The 26,123-nt window shown below is 46.5% G+C and overlaps 1 protein-coding gene across 14 annotated transcripts in view; it reads right to left on the reverse strand.

Annotated features, from left to right (window-relative positions):
- Positions 1-26,123, reverse strand: part of DLGAP2 (DLG associated protein 2) — an 817,721-nt gene that overhangs the window by 89,426 nt on the left and 702,172 nt on the right. For all 14 annotated transcript variants that reach the window (XM_070599096.1, XM_070599101.1, XM_070599105.1 and 11 more), the window contains 2 exons: positions 16,780-17,849; positions 8,607-8,818 (listed from right to left, as the gene is read on the reverse strand). In XM_070599096.1, coding sequence (XP_070455197.1) covers positions 8,607-8,818; positions 16,780-17,849 — 1,282 coding nt within the window. The remainder of the gene's footprint in view (positions 1-8,606; positions 8,819-16,779; positions 17,850-26,123) is intronic.

The raw sequence follows: 26,123 nt of genomic DNA on the forward strand, positions 1-26,123 counted from the left end.
GGGAACGTGAGAACCAAAGCTTGACAGGTTGTCAGGGGCTGGATCATGAAGAACCTGCCATGGACTCAGCTCAGTGACCTGGGTGCACGGACGGTCAGAAGCAGAAAGCTGAGGAGGGAGGGTAGCCTGTGACGGGAGAAGCAGGGTCTGGGGTTGGTACTGGAGAGATGCGAGGAGCTGAGAGTTCTGGAGGAGATTTTGAGAGCCCAAACTCAAAATGGAGACCCGATATCAGGAAACGGCAAAAAGTCAAGATGGATGGTGCTAGAAATGAGGAAAGGGATGTGAGGGAGCTGCAGTTAATCTTTCTCAATGGGTTCTGCACACTCTGTGACTTCTTTCAAAAGCTTCTCAGGTTTACATCTCCAGTAGACCTGACTCCTACCTGGTAGCAAGTAGCATAACCATTTGCCCCAGACCAGTGAATTCCAGGAGATTCCTAGAGCAATTATCCAGTTTACCTAGAGGACTATGTTACTCCGTGCTTGGAGTGAAAGGGAGCTCACTTTTCCCAGGGCAATTTGAGGAACCCGAAGGAGCATCTGACCCCATTTCTGGAGCTCCTCTCAGATAGGGCACCTGAAAGGCAGGGTCCTCTACCATCACTCATTCAATCAACTCACCCAACCAATGGCCAAGGGGGAGACAGAAGGTCTTAGAGCCAGCCCATGTCTTATATTGCCTGGATATGAGAACATCAAAAAAGGGAAGTGAGGCTGAAGTATGCCCCTCCTCTTCCTGTCCCAGAATAAAGTTTGTTTCTCCCCACAGAGGAACTACTGGCATAGATTCCATTTTGCTGCCCTCTGTCCTTTGGTTTGGCAAGATTTGGTTTTGCCAGTTCTGGTTCAGCTTCTGAGTCCATGGGTATCTCTCAATTTCTGCACAGCTCTACGCATTTTGGCAGATGTACAAAGTCATGTCGCTCCACCACAATCGAGATCTGGAGCTGTTCCTTTCTTCGCAAAGTTCCAAATGTCTGTCTCTTATCATACTATTTCATATCCATGTTAAAGGACTTCCTTTAATATTTCTAGTGCTACAGTTCTGTTGGCAATGATTTCCCCAGCTTTTGTTTTCATAAAAAGGTCTTTATTTCACTTTCATTTATGAAAGACATTTTTGCTAAGTCTAGAATTCTGGGTTAATAGGTTTTTCTGTTAATACTTTAAAGATGTCACTTCATTGTGTTCTGGCTCAAATAGTTTATGATGAAAAATCTGCTAAAAGTTTTTGTTTCTCTGCATATAATGTCATTTATTTTTCTCCAAGATTTTCTCTTTATTCTTGGTTTCTGCTACTTTGAATATGATGCGCATATATATGTGTGGAGTTTTGTTTTGTTTCTTTTTATTTTTTGGTATTTATCTTTCTTGAAATTTTCTGACATTCTTCAATCTGTGATGTAAAGGCTTTCATTATTTTTAGGAGTTCTCAGGCATTATATCTTCAAATATTTCTTCTATCCTGCTCCCCTTTTGCGTTTCCTCCTGAGATTCTATTTATATGTGTGTTAGACCATTGGATATTTTCTCACAGCTCTTGACTGCTCTATTTTGCTTTTTATCTCCCACTCTTTTTTTCTCTGAGCTTCCGTTGGGTAATTTCCATGGACCTGTCATCAAGTTCACTGATTTATTACTCAGTTATGTTGAGTCTACTAATAAGTTGATCAACAAAATTCTTTATGTCTAATACCATGATTTTTTATTTGTAGTATTTCTATCTGCCTCTCTCTTATAATTTTTCTCTCTCTGCTAATTCCCCATTTATGTGTGCAAGTCATCCACCTTTTCCATTAGCTCCTTTACCCCATTAATCAGTGATTTTAAAGTTCTCTCTGATGGTTCCACCATCAGTGTCATGTCTAACTCTTCTCTTGGTTGCTGTGTCTGTTGAGCGCGGGTTTTCTTTTCTTTTATTGTGTCTCCTAGGTTCTGGTGGAACACTGGTCGTTGTGTACAGAGCAGTAGAGATGGAGGCAGATAGCATTCACGTCTGGAAGTGTACCCACCTCTTCTTCTGTCAGGCTTTTCATGTAGGGGATCCCGACGACCTCATCAGGAGTTGAGCTGCGTCACAGTTTTGTGTTGCCATGGTTACCTTCAGTGTTCCAAAGACTTCGATCCCTCCAGAGTTGCCCTTTTCTTAGGGTGATGGCTGGAGTTCATCCTCAGTGTTCCCATGGCACCCTCAGCTACACGCCATCGCCACACGCCTAGGCTAGTGAGGGGCTTTCTACCCACCTTCTTTCCCCTCTCTCAGTCTCCATGTCTTGGTGTTTGCTGTGTTGCGGTGGCAGCAGGAGACACTCATTGTCCTGGGACAGTGCACCTTTGGCCGACTCCGTGTGCCTAGCTGCAGGAAGCCAAGGCTTTTTTGCTGTTCCTGCCTCTCCCCCACGGCAGTCAAACTCTGCCTTGTGTTTGCATCAGGTCTTGTGCGCGAGACTTTTCCTAACCCTCCCCAGTGGAAGGAGAACTCTTCTGGCATTGATTTAGATTTGTGAGCCCAGGACAAGAGGGTTTTTATTTTTCTTCTCTCCTTGCCCCAGCAGTCTTCACCCGTGCCCCCTGCAGCAGCTGAAGGCTCTGCTCCGTGTGGAAGCTGGTCCCGGCAGCGTCATGAGCTTCCATGCTTTTCCTGCGGGGCTCACTAATCTCTTCCTGTGCACCTGTTCCAGCAGGGTGGGCCGAGGGGCCCTCTCCAGTCTCCAGCCCTGTTCCCGATCTTTCTTGTGAGCACCCAGTGAAGGGTCTGGAGAAGAGACTGCTTTTAGCATTTGTTAAAACTTAGGCTGATTTCTTCCTCACTACCTCTGCAGAGCTGGCTCCGCCTCACCCATGCTCTGCTATATGCAAGGCAGTCCTCATCCTGCTCCTTCTTGGAGGGGTCTGTCCCTCCTGTGATCCAGCCTACTAGGCTGCTCTGCCAACTCAGCTTTCTGCTGAATCACGCCTTGTAGTTATCTCCTATTGTCAGACTGGGAAAGATGGTCTTCCCAGGTGTCCACATCCAGTGGAATTCCATGTTACCCACTACTTTTAAACTGCTTTTTCAACTGAACGATTTACTGGACAATGCCTCATTATTCTCAATGGCTACCCAGTATTCCACCATGTGGATGAATCACACTTTAATACAGTTCCTATGTTTATTTGTTTCGTTCACTACATTTTTAAATAGATGGCATATTTGCATAAATTAAGGGGTTAACAACATATATTTATTAAAGGTATTATATTGAGATGTCCTGGCCCCATCCCTGTTGCATCTACTTCCTTCCTCCTCACTCCTTAGAGGTAAACATTTTTTATTAGTTTCTTATTTGTTCTTCTATTGTTTCTTTATGTAATACAAACTGGGATGAATTTTATTCTTATTTTCCCATCTTTACGATACAAAAAGTGGCATGCTACATGATGTTCTGTAGTTTGCTTTTTAAAATTAATATAATCTGGATCTCTCTGTATCAGTACACAGAAGTCTTCCTCATTTTTTACAGCTGCATAGTATTCCAGTGTGTTCTATTAATAATGTTCTACTATTTTAATACTTGTGTGTCTATTATTCAATCAGTCCTATAATGGTGGACTTTGGGTTATTTTAAACTTTTGCTCTTACCAACAACGTTGCAATGAATAACAGTGTACATGTGCCACTGCTCACAGGTGCAGGTGTATCCAGAGGAGAGATTCCCCGAAGTGGGACCCAATCCCCACCGAGGGGCATTTAGGTAATTTACAGTTTCTCACAGCGATATACATGTTTTTCAGGAATTTCTTTAGAATAAGATTTTAGGTTTTTAGGTTTAAATGGTGTGCTAAAATACCCTCCAGGGAGTTTTAATTATTGATAAGTAGGTGAGTAGTCTTTTCCAGCCTTTATCCATTTTTGTATTACGGTATATATTTCTTCCCTACTCATTTGTAAGGCATCTCTGCGTAAGAAGAATGTGAACCTGTGTCCCTCATACTGCGAGACATTTCCCAGGTTTATCACCATTCTACTTTGGTGACATGGTGACCACATTTTCAGTTGGTTGATTTGTTAGTTTGCTTTTACACGAATAAGTTTTCCATTTCATGAATAAAAACCCTTCAATATCCTGCAGTTTCTCACTGTGGAATCTTGTTTGGACATGTCTGCTCCATCCCTTTCTATCTCCATCCCAGGATCATGAAATATTCATACACACATGCACTACAGGTATATACACACATGCACGTGCACACACACGTATGTACACACACATGTGCATATGGACACACACAGATTCCATCGTGATTCTTACACTTATCTCTTTAACCCACCTCAGTTTATCTTTGCATATGAAGTAGCTTTTGAAATAAGCCCTCCTTTATCTGTGAATATAAATTGCGACCTTCCTGAAAGAATGACTCAGAGATGTCCAAAATTATTAGAGCTTTGACTTCTCAATTAACCTAAGCAGAGCCCCCCCACTCAAGCCCCAAAATTAAATTAGTTGGTGTATGTTTTATAACTATCAAAATTGAATTCTCCAAATCTAGTATCTCAAATACTAATACAAAAGCTAATTTAAAAATCCAGTAAACTGGATTCAGTAGTAACTTGAAATTTGCATTTCACTTATAGTAATTCTCAAAGGTGTCCACACATGGGCAGGCTCCGACCCAGGGCAGACGGGATCTGTGCGGTCCCCGGATCCATCTTCCTGATCAGTCTGCACAACCGCTGAGATTCCTGCACCGAGACAGAGGGCACAGGTGTTTGCTGTTTGTTCTGCTTCATTTTTCTTTCTAGAGTGAAGACTTTCCCTTACCTTGGGCTGTTTTAGAGAACACAGAAGGTGAAAGCAAAGATCCCTGTCTGTATAATAAGGACGTGTATTCCATTATTAATGAGGGGACTGACTGTTTTCTCGGTTTAGCAGCAGGAAGACAAGACGGTGTTCAACAGAATCGCTGTTCCAAGAGGTCAAGCATTTTGAACACCTGCAGCCTTCACAGAAGGGGTTTTATATTATACGCTCAAAACGACCGGTAGCAGCCAATTAAAGACCCAATCTTCTCCCAGGACTTTAGCCAGGCGGCTTGAAAAAGGGCTGCTGGTCCAACACACTTTATGTGAGTGTTTATCGTGAGGCAGGAGGTGCATGAAATTCCTAAGGTTTTAGCGTGCCAATGGGATAACTCAGTGATGAGAATGTACATCCACACTTATCAAATTAAAACGGAGGTATAATTACTAGGTTCATCTCACTATTTCATTCGCATTCTTGAATATTGTTAATAGAAGTTGTTCGTGGATACCAAGAGGAGACTAAAAGCCTAAAGGAGCTCAGCAGACGTTAATTCTTATTTTTGTCATTGCAATCACTGTGGCACCGTAAGACGTTCTGTGGGTCAGCTCCCGCTGGTGAAAGTTTTGCGGTGTAAAAGGGGAGACACATTCAGTCACTCTTAAATCTGACACTTTCAAGTATATTTTAAATACAACTTCAGGACTATCGATTTTGCTTAAAATAGTCTTTGGGTATAAAATAAACTCCAGAATGAATATGGTCAACTGTTTGTAATTTACTGGTGGAATAGCAGATGAAGTTAATTTAAATGATCTCCACACCTTCTCGCCCGGCAGCAGCCCTGAGCATCCCCATTTGTCCCAAGGCAGCTCCTCGGAGGGACCACGGGCAGAGGCTGCAAGTCCCGTGGGGACAGGAGGCGAGCTGACCACAAGGTGAATTTTGATTCCTCTGATTACTTGTCTCTTTTCCAAAACATAGGTTTGCTAATCTGGGAATCCCCACCGGCTCCTTTTATTCCATAGTAATATCCCCATAGTGACATTATTATAAAATATTACTTTCCTTTCCCTCGAATATCATGCCGGTCCCCAGGAGCATGCTCCTGCCATCAGAAGGAGAAATACTTTCACTGGGCATGGGATTAAAATAACTTTTCATTTCAAGCCCTTGGTCACTTACGTGACCTTCAGACCCTCACTTCTCTGAGTCAGGGTTCTGTTCCATAAAACGGGCACAGTTCTAACTTCCCGAGTGAATAGTTGAGCTTCTGTGATGTCATTTAAAAGGAAAATAGATGAAATTGCATTTAAATCTATAAAATTCTAACAAATGAAAGATGTGCTAAGATGCTAACAGGCAATAATAATGACGTAATTGACGTACCTCCCAGCAGCATAGCTTATTTTTTTAACAGAAATTCCATATTTAACCCCAAAGAGCGACTGACCACGGGAATTCCACGGACTCGGCAAATCAGCAGAGGAGTCCCGTGGGTCACGGCACCATCTGGACGCATCACAGGGCACTGACCTCTCCACTTCATTATCTCCACCGAGGATGGAGCCAGATTTCGGAGAAGAGGATACTTCTCACACTTATAAATAGAATTTAGCATAGTGCCCCAACCTTTGTTGGATGGATGGACAGAGGGATAAATTATAGAATAAAGGACAGGATGCCCCCAGCTGGTGGGCTATCTCTGCAGATGGAGAGGACAGCGGTGTGGGAGGCAAAGGCAGAGGTAAGTTTGAATTTAGAACAGGAGCAGCTGTTGGGCAGCACATTTTATTTTCCTCAGTTTTACCAGGTTTGAAGCAGTGGTATGTGTCCTGCCGGGGACTGGGAACCATCTGCGGAGGGACGCCCCGCTTGTTTCCACACTTGGACGGAGGGTTAAGTCAATGTTTAGATTTCGCTCTAGGCCGCCCTTGGCCTCTTCATCACTCCGTTGGGCTTTCGAGGGAATTGTTACTGTATTGGGTAACGATGTACATTCCTTTCATTGTCTTGTGAACGTTGTCAGCACTGGCGCCTGTGCAGGATCCCGGGGGAATCCCTGAGACGAGGGGAGGGACGAGAAGGGTCTCTCACACTAAAGGAGGCAGTGATGGCAGCACGGCGAGGAGAGCTGGGGGGTGGGGAGACAGGATGCCTCCAAGCATGAGGGGTGGGTTAGCAGGCACCGGGGAGGAGGAACCTTGTTAACATGAAAAACTGCAGAATTCTTAAAAATTCCTGACCCCTGCTCACGGTGGAAACACTGTCTGCTTTTTTGGTTTCTTTTTCGTGGCTTGCTGTTAACACGTACAATCATAAAATGAATCACAAACTTTCAAAATGAGAAGTGACGTCAGCGGCCACCTACCAGGTGGTTCAGCAGCCCGGGCCAAGGATGGGCGTCAGCGGCTATGAGCCCCCAGGCCTGCTAAGCACAGCTGTTGCCCAGGGAGAGGTTTCAGATAACTCAATTCTCACCCGTGTCTCTAAGCACACCACATAGAGGCGGGGACACCTTGTCTAGTCCAACTCCTGACTGTGGGGGTGTTGGGTCAGTGGACCGCCTCTGGGCTCCCACCCGCTCCTTCCAGTTCCCAGCACAACCTTCCAGCAAGAACTGCTCTCCTGCTGTTTCTTTGCTCACTGGGCTCCCTCCTCGTTTTCCCTCCAAGTCTGCGGGCTCCTCCAGGGCGAGACTCAGGCTTGGTTCCCCGTCGTTCCTGAACCACCTTCCCCGACCATCTTCTCTGTGTGAGGCAGAGCGGAGACTGGTGGATGGAACGAGACAGCCTCACCCGCTTCCTGTCTGCCGCTCTCAGCACGATCGCTGAGGAATTTACTCGTCCTAGGCAATCAAGGGATGGCTCACGTTCGGTATGTGTAGATCGAGTTGCAATTGAAAATGTTTATTTTGCATCCTGCGAGCTAACATTAACGAATGACCGGATTTAGTGGGAGAAATCACTCCATCATTTCTCCACCCCGTGGGCACCGGGCACTGGAGTGAATGACACAAAGATGGCGCCTTAGTCTGTGGCTTCACCGTCTCACCTACGCGTTACAATGAACAATGTGTGCAACATCACTTGTGTTACAGTGAACAACCCTGCACGCAACACTGGCGAAGCATCGGGAAGCTGTTTCACCCTGTTGAACTTTCACATGGGATGACGGACAGCTTGCAGAGGGAAAAAACAGACCGTCCTTTGCATTTACCTCCAAACTCAGCTGGTAGGACCAGATGTACATAACAATGTGACTGTTAAGAGTAAGAGTCTTATTTTCATAGTTCAGATGAATAGCCAATTTCCAAAATAGTTTTCTCGGTTTATATTTTGGAAATTAGTTAAATTTATCAGTAATATGGCTTCAGACCAATATACAAAGTGTATGCTGTTATATTTGTAAAACTAATCCATTTCCTGCCTCCCACAAAAAAAATGTTGCCCACAAAGGCACATACAAAGTTATAGTAAACCAGAAATTCCCTACTATGATGCTCACGCACACACACATATGCTCCTGATGAAAATAACGAATGATCTGAAAAGATACTGATGGATCACACTGGCTATGGTAATTTCTTTAAAATTAATATTTGACATAGAAATTGCCCAAGTATATTTCCTTAATTACTATGTAATAGACAAATAACCAAAAGCATGATTTTTTTAAATGGGCTTGAAAATGATGGCCATAAAGTCTAACTTTTTTGACTCAGGAATTGATGACAACCGGCCCGTGCTTAGACCATTTTGAGGAGACAAGGGTTCTGACACAGTGGAGGAGGGTTCAGAAGAGAAGACGGGTCAGGCCTTACGTTTGCAGGTCTCCGAGCGGCCTCTGGCTCAGGGACCGGAGCAGCGGCTCGGGCCGGATGGCCGTCTTGGGCGACGTCTTCGGGCTGGAGTCTGACTCTCCGCTCTCCTCGTCGCCCATGGCTTTGATGTAGCTCCCGCTCCTCATCCTCCTGCAGGGTATCTCCTCATCCTTGCCCCCGGTGGGGTACCCTCCCCACTCATCCTGAGGCACCTGGGAGAGAAGAGACACACAACATGCATCAACCGTGTCATTAGAATCCCGTAACTGGCTCTTCTGAGGGAGCAAATTCTGCACGATTCCTTGAAGACACAGCTCTTTATGGTCATTTATCATCGAAAGTCAGGTGCATAAAGATAGATGCTTCTTAGCACTCTGTCATTCAAATCCTAAAAGGACATTAATATAAAACCATTGTTTTTTTTCCCTTACAAAAGTGACAGATGAACCTTACGGAAGAAGTGAGAATGTCATGAACATGGAACGAGTGAAAACCCCGCTTGTAATCTCAGGACCTGGGAAAAAAACCACTGCCTCATATTTAATTTATTTCCTTCTGGTATAAAAGGAAATTGAAACCTGAGGAAACTGGAGAAGAAAGAGTTATCCAGTGTGGAAAAGAAAGGAGAAACATAAGAGAAAAAGGAGGAGAGCAGAGGGAGAAGACAGTGCCCAGATGATTGGAAGTTCACCCCTTAAGAGCAGGTGATAAAGGAGCGGGGTTAGCTCTAGAAATCAAGCTTATCATCCACACTCTCTCCGCCCTGGTCACATCGCATGCTGCTCAGTGCAGAACCGAACAACTGTCCTTGTTGCGCATCCCATCAGGGCCCCCACACAAACCTACTCAGTGCTTGGTGTCATGTCCTTTGAGGTGGGTGAAGCCAGGAAGATGACAAAGCAGGTCGGGATCTGAGAATACCCCACGTGAAACTTGAGCTCCTCATCACACAACCAACAAGAACTGCAGAACTTTAGGACACAATGTTTGCACCGGGGCTCACCTGTTCCCGGCCACTCACTCGGGGTGGAGCCTTCCTTTGCACAGCCACCTGGAAGCTCCGGGTAAAGCTGACCCCTCAGTCAACTCACATTTATGAAAACAAAAGCCACACGGCACGGCAGCTGAGGGCAGAGAACCCCAAAGTCTTGCAAGCTCGCCCATACATCGCACGTGGTCCCGACGGAAGGCCCTCACTCAGGGGTCCTTCACGCTGGAGGAGAGAGTCTCTTATACGCCCTTGACGGAGGAGGAAAATGATAAAACTCCGTTTTTAAAGAGTCTTCAGAGTCAGTATTGTTCCCTTTGTAAAATATGCAGGTATTTATGTATAGTCTTTAAATTGCCCTAAAGAGAATCCTGCTCTCTTTCCAGTTCCAATTTGCCAGGAGCCCACTCGTCAAGCACCCAGCAGGGAGCTGCCTGCCTGGTTGGAAAGGCTGCGCTTCCAGCCGAATGCACCTTGTATTTGTTTCCTTAAAGACATGAGACTCACAGAGCTTCGGCAGATCAGACATCTTCCACAGAACAGCCCAGGACAGGAAACCGAGGACGGCAACTGCTGCTTATTGGAGTCCCAGCCCGGCAGGGACCAGCAGGACGCGCTCGGCACCTCGCTCAGTGTGGCAAGGCCCAGGCGTCTAGACAACAGTAAGTCCCTCGGTGGCGGGGGGTGAGTCAGATGGATCCTGTCTGCCGTGTTTGTGTTCTTAAAACAGCCATTCCCTGCGCAGGCTGAGATGCATGGGAGGGATGTGGAAGAGTGCCGTGGGTCCAGACGCTGGGACCAGGAGAGGGTTCCAGAGAACGGAAAGCTCCAGGTTCCCAGTCAACTCTGACCCCAAGACGTTGAGTGGCTTGGGAGAGCTGACACAGCCCCGTCTCCTCAACCGCAGAACAGAGGTTGCGTGTGGCATGGACGGGCCCGCTCAGCTGGGCATCTCTCAGCTCTTTGAGCCGGCTCCACAGGGGTTTAAAGAGGAGCGCGACCGTGTTGAAGGGCACTGTGGATGCTCGGGACCTGGGCAGGCAGGGCCAAGTCGCACGGACTGCAGCGCAGAGCGGTCAGGACATAGGCAGAACGAGATAATGCTCGGTGACACCCAGAGGGCTCTCTTGGAAGAAAATCAGCAACTGAGAAACGGGCGTAAATCATCCACGTAGACTTCCTGACACTGAGGGTTCCTGAGCCCCGGAAAGAAATGACTCATGAAGAGTGAAGGATTAACTTCTCTGGGCATTTAAATAATTCTTACCCATGTGTCTTTTTACCAAAGTCAGTTTTCAACAGTTAGGAAAAAATTGCCAGGATGGAGAGAGACGCAGGAAACGGTCATCTCCACGTCGTTTCACGCCAGGTGGTGACGTGGGTCCAATCTTCGTGGCAACACATCAGAGGACGTCTGACTGTTGATGTCCTCTGACCCACAGCGTCACTTCCGCGAAGGTGTCCTCAGACATAGGATTCGGCGCCTGGGCCTGGTGAATTGTCCGTTAGGGTGACAGGAGGAAACGCTGATAACCTCCTATAGGAGATGACTTGAAATATTTATCACAACCGCACAGTGGATGCTGTTCTGCCCTCAAAAGTTGCAGTGCAGAAGAATATATATTTAGCCATGGAAAGATGATCAGGAGGGGACACGCAATTTTTAAAGCACTGTATACACACAATGTTTTTTTATGCAGCCATGCATCGCTTAACAATGGGGATACTTTCTGAGAAACGCGTTGTTAGGCAATTTTGTTGTTGTGTGAACATCATAGAGTGCACTTACACGAACCTAGATGGTGTAGCCACTGCACACCTTGGCCATGTGGCACTGATCCTATGGGACCACCGCACAGCAACGTAGCTGGAAGGATGTGGAACAGGGGTCATCACTAGGAGGTGGGGATTATGGCATTCTCAATGATTTTTCTCTATACTTATATTTTTGGAATTTTCTATATAGACCATATCTTGCTATTGCAATAAAAATAAACCTATTTTTAATTTAAGAAAAGTCAGTCCTCAATGACAATATATTTCAGTAGAAGGGACACAGATAAAATGAGATGAATTATGGTTTAATTAGGGCACAAGATACGGTGCAGAGGGCAAACAGAGAAGGGGTCAATGGAAGCTGTGGACAGAGGAGGTGATCTGGGAAGGCTTCCTGGACGTGAGGTCTGGGGTTCTAACTAATTTGCAATTGACCAGCAGGAAGGCACAGGCTCCCATTCCCTGCACTTAGGAAGGAGGTGCGGCCAGCTGTGTGGCGCTCCAGGGTGGGAGGCTGGGGGGCTGGCCGGGGACAGGCGGAGGACGGCCACATGCCATGGAAGATTCTATCCTGTTGGCAGCTTTATGGAATTGTCGTGAATTAAAAGCATGTTTCCACAAGAAACAAAGGAAGGTTTTTTTTTTTTCCCCCAGCAGCCTGTGAATTAACTGACAAAGGAGACCAGCTTGTATTTTTCTGTTTCTGATTTAAGAAGTCACTTTTGCAGTCTGTGACAGACGCAACTGCATTACAGAAGGAGTGGGAACCAGAGTCGAGGGCAGGGCACGGATCCCGATCCCAGAGCACGTGCCTCCAGACTCAAGGAACAGAGCAGCGATCGTCGGACGCCACTGCGTCTCAGCAAATGCATCTTTCTCAGGGACCTCACGGTGCTGGAAACCCACGGCTCAACGCTCGAGAGTGGCCAAGTGTTCATTCCGGCACATTAAGTGGCTTTACGGTTTCCAGTGAATGAATGACGAATGATTTCTCTGCACAAGAGCCACCACCCTGGGCAAACCCAATTTGCAGTCTTTGCTGCATTTAATGACAATTACCTTAAATACCCACTTGCACACAGTGGTGAGCGGTATTTATATTTCTCAACAGGCGTTTTCCTAAGGGTCACCTTAGTGTATGTTCGGTGTCTCTTGTTTCTTGCTTTAAGGATAATGTGTGTTAAAAGATCCTTCTTATTTTTCAAGCAGCAGGCACAAGAGAAAAGAACCAGGGTTTTGTCATAAGATTCTCTTTCAGGAGCTGAATCCAAGGAGGAAAATACCATCAAACACTGCATCTCTCTTGGGGAAAGGTCGTCTTCATTTGTTCAACAAGTTTTCTTGTTTTAAATGCATACCAGGTTCTCTAGCCACTGGGGAGATAATTGAGAGCAAGACAGCTGGGCTTCTGAATTCCAGATTTTACAGGAAAGGACAATGGCTCCAAAGGAGGGCAGCCTCTTGGGGCCATCATAGAACTCCATCTGGGCTGGTTGTGACTGTCACACAGTTAGGGGAGCATTATGGGAATCTGGGGGTCCAGAGAGGCTGGTTTGGGGGAAGCATGAAGCAATCCCACCCAATGAAGAATAGGCTCCTGTCTCATATGATTTGAATGTCTGTTTTCCTGTCTCTAATTGCCTGAGCCTTGCATCTAACTCTGCTTTGTATGTAAACCAAAGGGGTTTTTGTTTTTGCACGGTTATAAGCAACAATGGATTTTTCAAGAATGCAACTCACCATGTAAATTGAGGAAAGAGAGAAGTTTGTTTGGTTTGATGCTTTACCAAGAATTGTTTACCATTTCCAAAATCCCATCAGGTCGGCGAATCCACTGGAGGTTAATGAGTCATTTCACACTCATCTAGCGGTCTCATTGGCAGCTCTAAATTCCAGTGAGACGTCATCCAGAAACAGACTTCCGAATGCTTCATTCTGTACACGTCTGTCATTGTGCCCAGACATTTGTATCCTAAAATTTATGTTTTTAGTTAATAGCTACCTTGCTTTTATTTCTCTGTTACGTTAGATTTCGGGCACATTATACAAATAAATAAATACATTAATATATACATATATACTCAAAATAGTGTGTGTAGGTCAGTCATACATAAATTTCATTTTAGAACCGTCCAGGACACATTGTGAAATATTTGCTATAAATGGGACACTTGGTTTGATAAGTTTACGGGCCATTGTTATGGACAAGAAAGCTGTTTAGACAATTGCACGGATGCGTCATAAATGCAAGGAGTTTGAGGAGCACGTGGTGGGGTTACCAGGCAAATCTCGCAGGACCTGAGGAGGCTGCTCGTAAGACGCTGAGCTCAGTGCACCTGGAAGGCGGGCGCGGTGGGGACCAGGATGCAGAGCTCAGAGGCGGTGCAGGAGGAGGCCAGGCGTGCTCACCAGCTCAGGGACAGCACGGGCTTCCGAGGAGCCGAGTCCTGGTTCTAAACCTCATGATCCTTGGATGACACCAGCGGTTCTCAGCTGCAGGGAATTCTGCCCCTGGGGACACTTGGCAACATCTGGAGACAGGTTTGGTTGTCTCCAAAATGGGGTACTATGGGGTACTATTGGCAGCTAGTGGGGAGAGGCCAGGGACACAGCTCAATGTCCCCCACAAGGGAGACCTGTCCACCCAAATGTGAACAGAACCCAGTGAAGAAGTGCCGGATTCCAAGGCGGTTTCTGCCAGTGTGTCTGCGTCTCAGCAGATGGCATCAGGATCATGCTGCTCAGGTCGACTCTGGAATCTCTAGTGTGATTTGGTTGGGGAAGTTCTTTATTGTTTATTTATTTCTGTCTTTTGGGTTTTCCTCTGAGCCGCTGTTCAGTCGCTGACTTCATTTTCTTAAGGCCACACCTGCTTCCATTTCACTCCTTAAGCACGGCACGACCTGGCCTTGCAGGGCAGTGGTCCCAGGCTCCACACAAGCATCTCCAGCCCAGCCTGTCGTCACGCTGCCCCGCGGTCACTCAGTGACCTAGCTTCGTGTGCAGACCACCAGATCCGCCAGGGTGAAGACACACAGTGACGGGAAAGAGATCCCCCCAGGCCAGGGGAGGCTGTTGTGCGGAGGTGGGAGAAGCAGAACAGAGATCTCTACAGCCCTGTGCAAAGATCTGAGGGCTGTCCTGATAAGTGAGGTGCCCGTCCGGGCTGCACGAATGAGGACGCAGGCCTAGAGCACCGTGGACCCTCAACAAATGCTTACTGTATGGACAGGCACGGTCTCTCAGAATCTAAGATCTCTGAATCAAAGGAACCCAGGAGGTCTCATCACAACAGACCTTTGAGTTCCTGTCCTAAACCTTCCTATTGACAGTTTTAGTCACATCTCTTTCTTAACTGGTAAACTTAGATAGAACAGACTTACCCACACAATCCTGTAGGTTTATAGAATGATTTATGACTTTCAAAGTGCTGTTATTACACTGTCTGAATCTAACCACAAACTCCAATGTCTACAAGACCAGTGAGGTACAAGGTTGACCAGACTCACAAAACCCCAACATCCTTCCATGGAGAATTTATTCCAACAAACATTTCTTTTTTCTTTCTTCTTTTTTCTTTTGGCAAGGAAGATTGGCCCTGAGCTAACATCTGTGCCAATCTTCCTCTATTTTATGTGGGACGCCACCACAGTGTGGCTTGATGAGTGGTGTAGGTGTGCACCTGGGATCTGAACTTGCAAACCCCAGACCACCAAACTGGAGCACGTGAACTTAACCGCTGTGCCACTGGGCAGGCCCACCAACAAACATTTCTTGAATGCCCGTCCCAGGCACAAGACTCTGCCAGGTCCCCCAAACGATGCACTGAAATGAGACACAGCATGCCGGGGATGGCCCATATGCTGGTCGCTGTCCTGCATGCTAGTCACTGTCCTGTGTGCTGGTCATTCATTCTTCCTGTGTACAGGTCACTGTCCCTGTGTGCTGGTCACTGTCCCCATGTGCTAGTGATGGTCCTGTGTACAGGTCACTGTCCCTGTGTGCTGGTCACTGTCCCCATGTGCCAGTGATGGTCCTGTGTACAGGTCACTGTCCCTGTGTGCTGGTCAGGGATTAATATTTTGCATAAGTAAAACAAATTAAAAGGAGGGCAGAAAAAAGGATGCTCGGCAAAAGGGACAGTGGACAGAAAGAGCTTCAGGGGACGGTAGATCTGAGGGTGTGAGGACTGCAGAGGAGGGTGGCCCCGGAAGTGTCTGGAGAGACGGCGGGTCTGGAGTCAGGCCCGAGGGGCCAGAACACCACAGCGACGGCATCACCCTGCAGACATTTCCAAGGTACGAACACAGAGAAAGATGAGAGCGTTTTGCTTTTCCAACAATGACTACAGTGAACCCTGAATCTACTCATCATATTCCTTTAGATACATGCAGGTAAAAATTCTATATTTGTCTATTTTTAGGGTTTGCTAACTACAAGCAGAGTTGAATTCTCTCCCACTGCCATAAAAATGGTATTTTATCCAAGTACCAATTTGTCTCTTTGAATAAATCTGCCTATAAAAGCCACTGGGCTAGCCTTTCCCTTTAAAACAGAACCCGTGGGTTTTGGGCCACGCACCAGGATGGCAATTGGAGTTGCTGAGATGATTTGCAACCACCTGACTCCTGAAAAGATGCGCAGTTGTTTGTCTGTTCCATTAATTGACTGCCTGGTGACTCACCCGGCATCCAGCACTATTACTCATCGTGGGAAGATCTCTCCAAACCCAGGCACGGCCCCCAGCAACTGCTGCCAGGCAAGCAGAGGTGGTGGCAAACCGGGATGCAAATTATGTACCTATGAAAGAAAAACTCCAGACTTCCAAGTTTTGCTAGTAGCACTGTTAGTTGATACAAGTAACTGCAGAGGCATCTTTATGGGGGGGTGCCTCTTGGGGGCCTGATGCTTCCCCTGGGGTACTCACACACTCAGTGATGGCGTGATTAGGAGGCAGAGAGGAGAGGGAAATGATAGAAAACTGAATTCCGCGATATGCCCCCTCTAGCCATCCACTGTCTTTGATTTGCTTTCACCTTTGGTAAACTCGTTTCCTCCACACCCCAGAGGAACAGCTGCATTTTCCGTAATCATGCTCATTGCTATTTGGAAACTTAAAGATGCTACTCTCGGGTGTGGTCGGAGAACTCACTCAAGCCGATTTCCAGCGGGGCAAACCAGCCACTTTGCAAGGAGAAAACATTACAGTGGGCTAATACATTTTGTTGCCGTTGCTAAATCCTCCAGCCTTGGAGGTACTGAAGGAATGGCCCTTCATACCTAGGGCTGTGGTTTAAAGGAAGAATTAGGATGTCCACGGCTTTCCCAGAGCAGGCCAGCCCACCTGCCTGCCACGGTTTGCTGGGAAGACGTGACGGGAAGCAGCAGTCACGCCGCGGGCGTCCTTACCTGAAGGTAATGGCACGGCCTCAAGGGCGGCTTGATCTCCGGGTGGACCAGGGGCTTGTCCAAGTTCAGGGAGCTCTTGCGATAAGCCTCCTTGGCCTGGCTCACGGTGAGCGTGGACCAGGAGCTGCGCTTCATGTACTTGGCCTCGGGCGTCATGGCCAAGCCCTCGCAGGCTGAGCACTTGACGTCGTTATTACTTTTGGAAGTCTTCAGGGAGAGGTCCCCAAAGGGTCCCTGCAGCGGGCCCGGGTAGCAGTGGGAGGCGAGGTCCATGTGGTGCCTGTTGATCACGCTGGAGGTCCGGTAGGTGCTGTCGCTGTCCAGATTGTCGTCGGAGCTCCACCAGCTGCTCAGGCCCGACTTATGCTTGCTCTCGGGCTTGTGTTCCTTGCTTTTATTCCGTTTACTGTGTTTAACATGGTGGCCGTGGTGGTGGTCATCCACCCGGCTGTCCCCCTTGGTCCCGTTGACGTTGCTCTTGGAAGAGCCTTCTAAAGAATGGGACTTGGTGAAGAGCTTTTGGACGGAATGGACGAGGTGTCGTATCCGCCCCGGGCTCTCGCTGCGCTGCTCCGCGGCACTGGAGGTCCTCTGGTATTGCAGCGTGTGGAAGCCGTCCCTGTGCAGAGGGAGCTGTTTCTCAAACTGGTCCAAAAGATTGGCGGGAATCCGGTTGATTTTAGTGCTGGCGTGAGACATGGCACAGTCGTCTCTGGTGTCGTAGTGGGAGCTGTAGTGCATCCTGGGGAAGGTGCTACTGGACATGTGGTCGCCCAGCATCATGGGCATCATCATGCACTCGGAATGGATGGAGCTCCGCGGGGAGCAGCGGTGGTGATCCATGAGGCAGCTCTCCGCCGGGCTGAGCAGGTGGGGCTGCCGCGCTTCCTGCCCGTGGTGGAGGTGGTCGTGGGCATGCTCACAGTCATCAGGCGGTGTTAAGCCACAGGTATGACCCGAACACAGCTGTGGTTGATTTCGACTCCCGGATAATCCTTTCATATTCCTAGGAGCAGGCGAGTATCTTTCTTCATTGAAGTGCTGAGTCGGCGACCATGAATACTGCTGGTCTGGGGAGAAAACACAGAAACGCCATTTACGACTTTGTGGGAATATCGACAAAAGCCCTTACGTGTTGGAGAAGTAAAATATTAACACCCCATGCAGGAACTACTTTTATCCAGTAGTCAGTGGTCATTTTCCACCGGGCATTCAAGTGGGCAACTGCTTTTTTATACCACACTGACTTCTTCAAAGTGTGAGAATATTAGAGAGAGTAAACTTTGATATTTCCAAACACTCCTGAATGTATTAAACAAATAAACAATTTGGGGGAAAAATGAGTTATATTTCAATTAGATTTGAGTACTGTGGTTCAGTTTAAGAAGTTTAAAAAAACAACAGCCGCTATTTAATCAGCGGCATTGCCCGGGGAGCGAATGTGCTGCACACTAGTGTACTAACCACGAGGTCGTTCAAGGCCACGTCCTTGCTGTGCAGGTCAGGAGAGGGGCTTTCTCAGGGACGTCTGTCTGTGTCCAAAGGAGGACGAAACCAGGACGTCCTGACATTCTATTTCCAATATTCGGCTTTGAACTGTAAGATTCTGCCCAGTCAAGAAAACAAGGGTTGATTATGTGACCGGCAATGTTATACACAGGTCAACAGGAGGCGACCTCGCAGAAGACGTTGGGTCTGTGGCCGTGGGCTGTGGACCGGCCCCTGGACTTCTTGCTAGGGAGGCGGTCGGTGCAGTGGTTGAAATGCTAGCATCTGGAGATGGACTAGTTGGGTCAGGGCCCTGGTCCGGCCACCTCCGGGAGTGAGGCTCCAGGCGGTGACCTGTGCTCTCTAGGTTCTCCTCCCTCAGCTGTGGGCAGGGACACAGGACACCGGCAAGGCAACAGGCCGTGTTCCAGGGGGAGGACCCTCAGACCATTCATTACCTACACTATTATTGTTGTCATGGTTTCATTTGAATTCTCTTGGGTCAGCATTTACAAAGCTCAGAGTTTGTTAAACCTGAGGAACTGGATCCCGGGATCCCCAGAGAGCCCTGCTTTGCCTCTGCTTCCTGCTGTCCCAGCGTTTCTGTTTCAGCCCCAAATCAGGGCCTGCTTCCAATTGCTGGCCAAACAGATGCAGGAAACACAGGCTCTGTTAGAGTATGTAATATACCTATATATGTAGTACATATTGCATTTATGGAATGTAATACGCACGTAATAACATGCAGGAAACACAGACTCTATATAGTATGTAATATGATGTATAATGCACAGATCCATATGTAATATGCATGTAGAGTATATAATATGCATGTAATATAATATATACAGGAAATACATAATATAATATTTAATATGCATATATAGTGTGTATACAATGCATATATGTATACATAATGTGTATATACAGTACGTAATATACATATAATATGATATATTCAGGAAATACAGATTCTAGTATATAATATGCATATATAGTATGTATATAATATGTATATCCATATATAATATACATGTATAGTATGTATGGATAATGCATATATCCATACAATATGCATATATAATATATAGTTCATATATAGTATATAATATATCCAGGAAATACAGATTATATTATAGTATATAATATGCATATATAGCATGTATATATAGTGCATATATGTGTATATAACGTGTACATAGGGTATGTAAAAGGCATATATAGTATGTATATAATATGCACATATCCATATGTTATATGTATATATAGTGTATATATAATGCATCTTTGTATACATAATGTATATATAGTGTGTAATATGCACATAACATGATATATTCAGGAAATACAGACTCTAGTATATAATATGCTAGTATAAAATAATAGTATGTATGTAATACACATATATCCATATATAATATGCAAATATAGTATGTATATAATGCACATATGTATACACAATGTTTGTATATAGTATGTAACATGCATATAATATGATATATTCAGGAAATATAGACCCTAGTATATAATATGCATATCTAGTATGTATATATTCACATATTATATAAATGTGTAGTATGTATATAACACATATGTCCATGCAGAATATGCAATATATAATATGTATATATAGCATGCATGCATAATGCATATATCCATATAGAATATGCATATGTAGTGTATAATATGCATATTATATGCAGGAAATACAGTCTATTATAGTATATAATATGCATATATAGTATGCAAACAGTGCATATATGTGTATATAATGTGTATATATAGTATATAATATGCATGTACTATGATATATTCAGGAAATTCAGACTCTAGTATATAATATGCGTATAGTATGTATATAATATGCATATATCCATATAGTATATTACAGGTATAGTGTGTATATATAATGCACATATCCATATATAACATGCACATAATGTGATATATGCAGTAAATACAGGCTTGGGAAGCTGATTCCAACAGGAAAATGGTGGGAAGAACCCGTGAGGCAGAGGGCCCAGGAACGGCCTGTGGGCTGAGCCCAGAGAGGCTCTGAGGGCCCAGCAGCCTCAGCCCACTGGACCTGCGCAGCCAGCCTTCTGTCCCTGGGGTAGTGGAGACCAGTTGGCTCCCCGGGCCAGGGCCCCGTGTCCCTCTGCACAGCCCCACGAGGACGAGCACGAAGGCTGTGCACTCCTCTCCCGCCTCCCGCTAGGAGCCCTGCTGTCAGCGCCTGCAGAGCTTGCTCCGAGTTGCCAGGAGCCCTGAGGCTGCAGTTATGACACAGCAGAGTCTGTTTCGTGACACCTGAGGCGGCTTCCTCTCTCCGTCTGCCCCAGCAGCCCTCTGGAGAAGGAGGCCCTCTGATGTTCTCCCTTTCTCTGCCTTCCCTCTCGTCTCCCGACTTACTCTCACTTCCTCCTCTGCCCCACCCTGGTCCTCAGCTCACCCTTCACTTGCTGCACCCGTGGCCTTCAGCCCAAGGCCCTGCCCTGCTCAGACCCCACGTCCTCAGCCCCGGGGCCACAGCAGGAGCCCCCAACTGCTCTTCTTTCGTCCACGTCACCCAAACATCGCTGCAGGCCTGTGTTTCCCCAGACACCCTCACCAGCTCATTCCCTGCCCAACAGCTCACCCGCTTACCAGCAAGTCCCAGCACCTCCACCCGTTACCAGGGGCCACCTCTCCGACGGCAGCCTCCGTGATGGCGGGGTTTGCTCTGAGACGGCTCTAGGCCAGCCCCAGCACGTGCCAGGCACAGAGCACATGCCCAAGGCTTGTGATGACCAGATGAGCCTGCCGGAGCCCCTCGTTCAGACCCTCGTGCACATATCTGTGAAGCTACTGGGTTTGATCACACGGAACTACTGCTAGTTCTAATCAGTACCCCACAGGTTCTTTCCACCTTCTGCTCCCCAGGCTGCTGCACCGTCCTCTCCTGTGTTCACTCTCCGAGACCCAGCTCCAGTGCAACCCAACCTGCATTCAGACAACACCTGGAGAGTGCCTACTGTGCGCTGTCCTCGAGGCGGAAGGTCCAGACCGGAACGAGAGGTGGACCTCCTCGAGGTGCTAGGGCATCAGGTCCTCAGGATGAAGCTGTCTGAGTCCCGCTCCCCTCACCCGCACGGCCCAACACCCCTCCCCAGGGCCAATGGCACCCCTCAGTCCAGCTCGTGTAACTAACCCTGCCCGCCTGTCCTCCACCACCAGGAGCGTCTCTCCCACTTACTCCTCTCTAACGTCCCCTCCCCTGAGAGATACGACCTCAATCCTGGAGCAGGCGACACCCAGAACTCATAGAGCCATCCACCCTGACTCCTCCCCCAACAGACTCCATGCAAACACCTAGGGGGACCGCAGGAAACGGGAGAGAAAACTGAGACTCCAGGCTCCTCTGGATTACTTTTACTCAACTCTCTTGGGGGTCGATGTCAGGAAACACCATCACTTCCGAGAACATTTGCCAGATGACTGGTGCTAGCTATGGGTTCAAAGGTCTGCATTTCAGGCTCAGGGACCGCCCTCATCCAGGCCAGCTCAGACATGGAGATATCTCGTAAGGAAGGGCCATGACCTCACGGATCCCTAAGAAGTTAGGGGCGAGACCTATGACACCGGGAACGATCGACAGCAGCAGAGAGCGCAAACATTGCTTGAGGAACCCCAGTGGACTCAGAGTAGGAGTGGGGCTGCCTCTCATCCCAAGGGCACACAGGGATCGCTCCTGCATGTTCTCCGAGTCACGGATCAGTGAATCCTTTATCTCCAAAGGCAGCTTCCCTTTATCTCAATTCAAGGTACTTCGCTGTCTCACGGGAGTGGGGATCCCGTAAACCTCCTCAGTCTTTCCTCTCTCAACAGCCAAATTACCGCTAGAACACTTCAATATATTAGGAGGGGATATTTTAGCTTATGTTATATTTTAATATAATTAAAGGCAAGTTTTCAAAGGAAATTCAATATTCAACTCATAAATAGCAAAGCTGTGTGCTGTAATCTAGACGTTATAGCAGCACAAAGTGGTCATCCTATTATCTTTCGCTTTATTTTTCCATTAACACGTAATTTAATACAATCCTAATATTCCTCCATATTAAAAACCAAGTCCTTTACTGCTCCACTCACGTATCGTATGTCTGCCTCATGTTTATCCTGGAAGCTACGTTATGAATGTAGCTGCATAAAAGAACAGCATAAAAGATAAAAGTTCAACTGAACGGAATTAAATTTGATTATGCGACACGTTGATAACACATTCTCATTTCCAGTGTACAGGATGAATTCCCTGACGGACGCCTGGAAACTTACACATTACCCTCGAAAACAATACCACAAGCACAACAGACAGGATAAGTGGACTGTAACTAATGGCAACACCAGAGCGTCTAACAAGGACTTGGACGATTGCTTTCTTATAAGTCCATGTAACATGTCATAAATCCTTAGGGCCTGGCAGTTTCTCTTTGTGACAGTGAGGTGACAAACAAAAATGTGGATGATGTCTTAGCTTCCTAACTTCTAGCTACTCAGGACATCACATTTTTTTTAATTGGTTTTATTTTTACTGGTCCTACTTTTTTTTTAGGTATGCTTTTTTTGGTGAGGAAGACTGGCCCTGAGCTAACATCTGTTGCTAATCTTTCCCTTTGGTCTGCTTTTCCTCCCCAGAGCCCCAGCACACAGTCGTGTATCCTAGTTGTAAGTCCTTCCGGTTCTTCTATGTGGGACACTGCCCCAGCAGGGCTTGGCCAGTGGTGTGTAGATCTGTGCCCAGGATCTGAACTGGCGAACCCTGGGCCACCGAAGCAGAGTGTGTGAACTTAATCACTCGGCTGCGGCGTGGGCCCCCACGACACCACTTTTTGTTATTAAGCAAGAGACGTTAGCAGTTATTGTCACTATCCGTTAACTGTGTCCCCACATTCAAACTCGAATGTCAAGGCACATTTTAGTGTTGGATTTCACCAGACTGTTGGCCTACATTCTAAAGAGTGCATTTTGAGGGTAGCAATAAAACCTTTACGACATGGCTGATGTGTGCTGTGCTCGCTGTGTGTGGGTGCTGTGTCCCAGGCTTTACCGTCCTCACGGCCCTGCAGGGGGGTGTTGCCTGTCCTCATCGCAGGCTGAGGAGGCCGAGGCTAGCAGGGCAGGTGGGACAAGGTCCCCGTGGTCGTGCACGCACACAGACACATAGACACACATGCGGACACACACACAGCATCGGAGCTGCACTGGAAGCCAGGGATCCAGCTCCAGGTGGCCTGCTGCCAACACCAGGCTGCTGAGGATGCGGGACGCTGGTGGGGGGTCCCACGTGCCCCTTCTGGTTAAGCCAGGCTAGTAGTTCCACACCAAGCCTTAGCCCGAGCCAACCAGGCTGGGCGCACACTGTGGCAAGGGGCACGGGCTCCAGGATTTTTGAAACAGCATGGAGCCTGTGCCCCCATCCCAGCCCTGGGAGAAGTGGCAGTGCAAGGACAGACACTGGCCAGCCTTCCTGACCTTGGGCACTTGGAGGTCCCTCCCCAGTGAGGAAGCAGCGTTGTCTCCCTCTGCCTTAAGCTCCCTTAACCCAAGTTGCCTGCTTTCAACCATCTGATTTCATCTGCCCCCACGGGGAGGGACAGACCTTCCACTGTGTCATTGGGTCTTGCCATCCACCTTAAGTGGAAAATCCCCCGTTGGAGGTGGGAGCCCACTGAGCTAAAGGTAAAAAACAAACCCAAACAAAACAAAACGGAACAACAACCTAAAGTGGATCATGGAGTTGCTTGATAAAAAAAAATATATTCTCCTATGAAGCATTTTCGCCAAGCTAGTTAAACTTGCCAATATTTGTTCAGAAATTTCAGTTGGGCTTGTGCAGAATTGTGAGGTAGGCTGGTTGGTCCCTGGAATCACCCTGGCTCCCTCTCTCTGCTCCCCACATCCTTGTCGCCACTCCTTCATCCTTCCTGCCACCCCTCAGTGCAGCACCTGCTTAGCTGCCTTCTCTTATGGGCCCTGTGCCATCTGGTCAGGATCCTGCAACACAAGTGCAGGTTAGGGAACAGGATAAGAGACAGCCATGTGAACCTATTCTTGTACCCACCACGCGAGGGTATGAAAGATGGGGCCCACCGTGTGTCAAAAGGCATCCGTCTGAAGCTCCATTACAAACAAGATTCCTCAAAAATTCAAGAAAAAAGTACAAGATTTGTATGCTAACAACTACCAATCATCCTGGAAAGAAATTAGTGATGCTCGAAGTAAATGGAAAGGTATCCCGTATTCATGGATGGGAAAACTTAACAAGGTTAAGATGGAAATATGCCCCGAGATGATGTGCAGAATCACCACAATTCCTAACAATCACAGTTGGCTTCTTTGTAGAAATCCAAAAGCTGATCTTAAAATTAATATGGGTAGAAAAAGAAAATTAAACCTAAAGCTAGTGGAAGGAAGAAAGAAATAATACAGCTTAGAGTGGAAATAAATGAAATAGAATCAATGAAATGAAAAGTTGGTTCATTGAAAAGATCAATAAAATTGACAAACTGTTAGCTGGCCTGAAAAGAAAAAAGAGAATAGTCAAATTACTAAAATCAGAAATAAAAGTTGGGGATCACTACTGATCTTATATAAATAAAAAGGATTAGAAGAGCATACTATGAACAATAGTATGCCAGCAAATCGATAAACTAGATGAAATGGACAAATTCATAGAAACACATCAATTACTTTGAGAAGAAATAGAAAGTTTCTCAACAGGACTAAAATGAGTAGGGAGAGCGAATCAGTAATCAAAAACCTCCCAACAATGAAATGTCCAGAACCAGATGGCTTCCTGGTGAATTCTACCAAATATCTAAAGAAGAATCAGAAACAATTCTTCTCAAACTCTAACAAAAAACACAAGAGGAGGGAACAATTCCTAATTCATTCTATGAGGCCAGCATTACCCTGATACGGGAGCCAGATAAAGACATCACAAGAAAAGAAAGTTCCAGACCATAATGGATTTATGAATACAGATACAAAAATCCTCAACGAAATACTGGAAAACCTAATCCAGCAGGACATTGAAAGAACTACACATCACGACCAAGTGGAATTTATCCGAGGAACACAAGGGTGGATCAACATGACAAAAATGAATCAACGTATTACAACGTATTACTAGAATGAACGGGAGAAAACACATGATCGTCTCAGTTGATGCAGAAATGGCATTTGACAAAATTCAACACCCTTTCATGATGAAAACACTCAGAAAACTAGGAAGGAAACCCTCTTCAATGTGATGAAGGCACTTGTGAAAACCCCACAGCTAGCATCCTACTCAGCAGTGAAAGATGGAAACCTTTGCCCCTAAGAACAGCACGAGAGAAGCTTGCTCTGCTTTTGCTGCTGCTGTTGGACAATGAACTGGAGGTTCTAGCCAGAGCAATTAGCCAGAAAGAAATAAAAGGTATCCACACTGGAAAAGCAGAAGTATCTATTTGCAGATGACTTGTTCCTATATAAAGAACATACCAAAGAATCTACAGAAAGCAATTCGAGCTAATAAACAAATTCAGCAAAGTTATAGCTTACCAGATCAAAACACAAAAATCAGTTGTGTTTCTATACACCAGCAATGAACAATCCAAAAACAAAATTAGGAAAGTAATTCTATTTACAATAACATCTAGAAGAATAAAATACCCAGGACTACACTTAACCAAGGAAAGATTTGTGCTCTGAAAACTAGAAAACAGTGTGGAAGGAAATAAAAGACTTAAATACGTGGAAAGATGTCCTGTGTTCCGGGTTGGAAGACTTTAATAGTTTTAAGATTTCAATACTACTCAAAGTGACCTACAATT

This window comes from Equus przewalskii, chromosome 28 (assembly GCF_037783145.1).
Source record: "Equus przewalskii isolate Varuska chromosome 28, EquPr2, whole genome shotgun sequence".
Taxonomy (NCBI): Eukaryota; Metazoa; Chordata; class Mammalia; order Perissodactyla; family Equidae; genus Equus; species Equus przewalskii.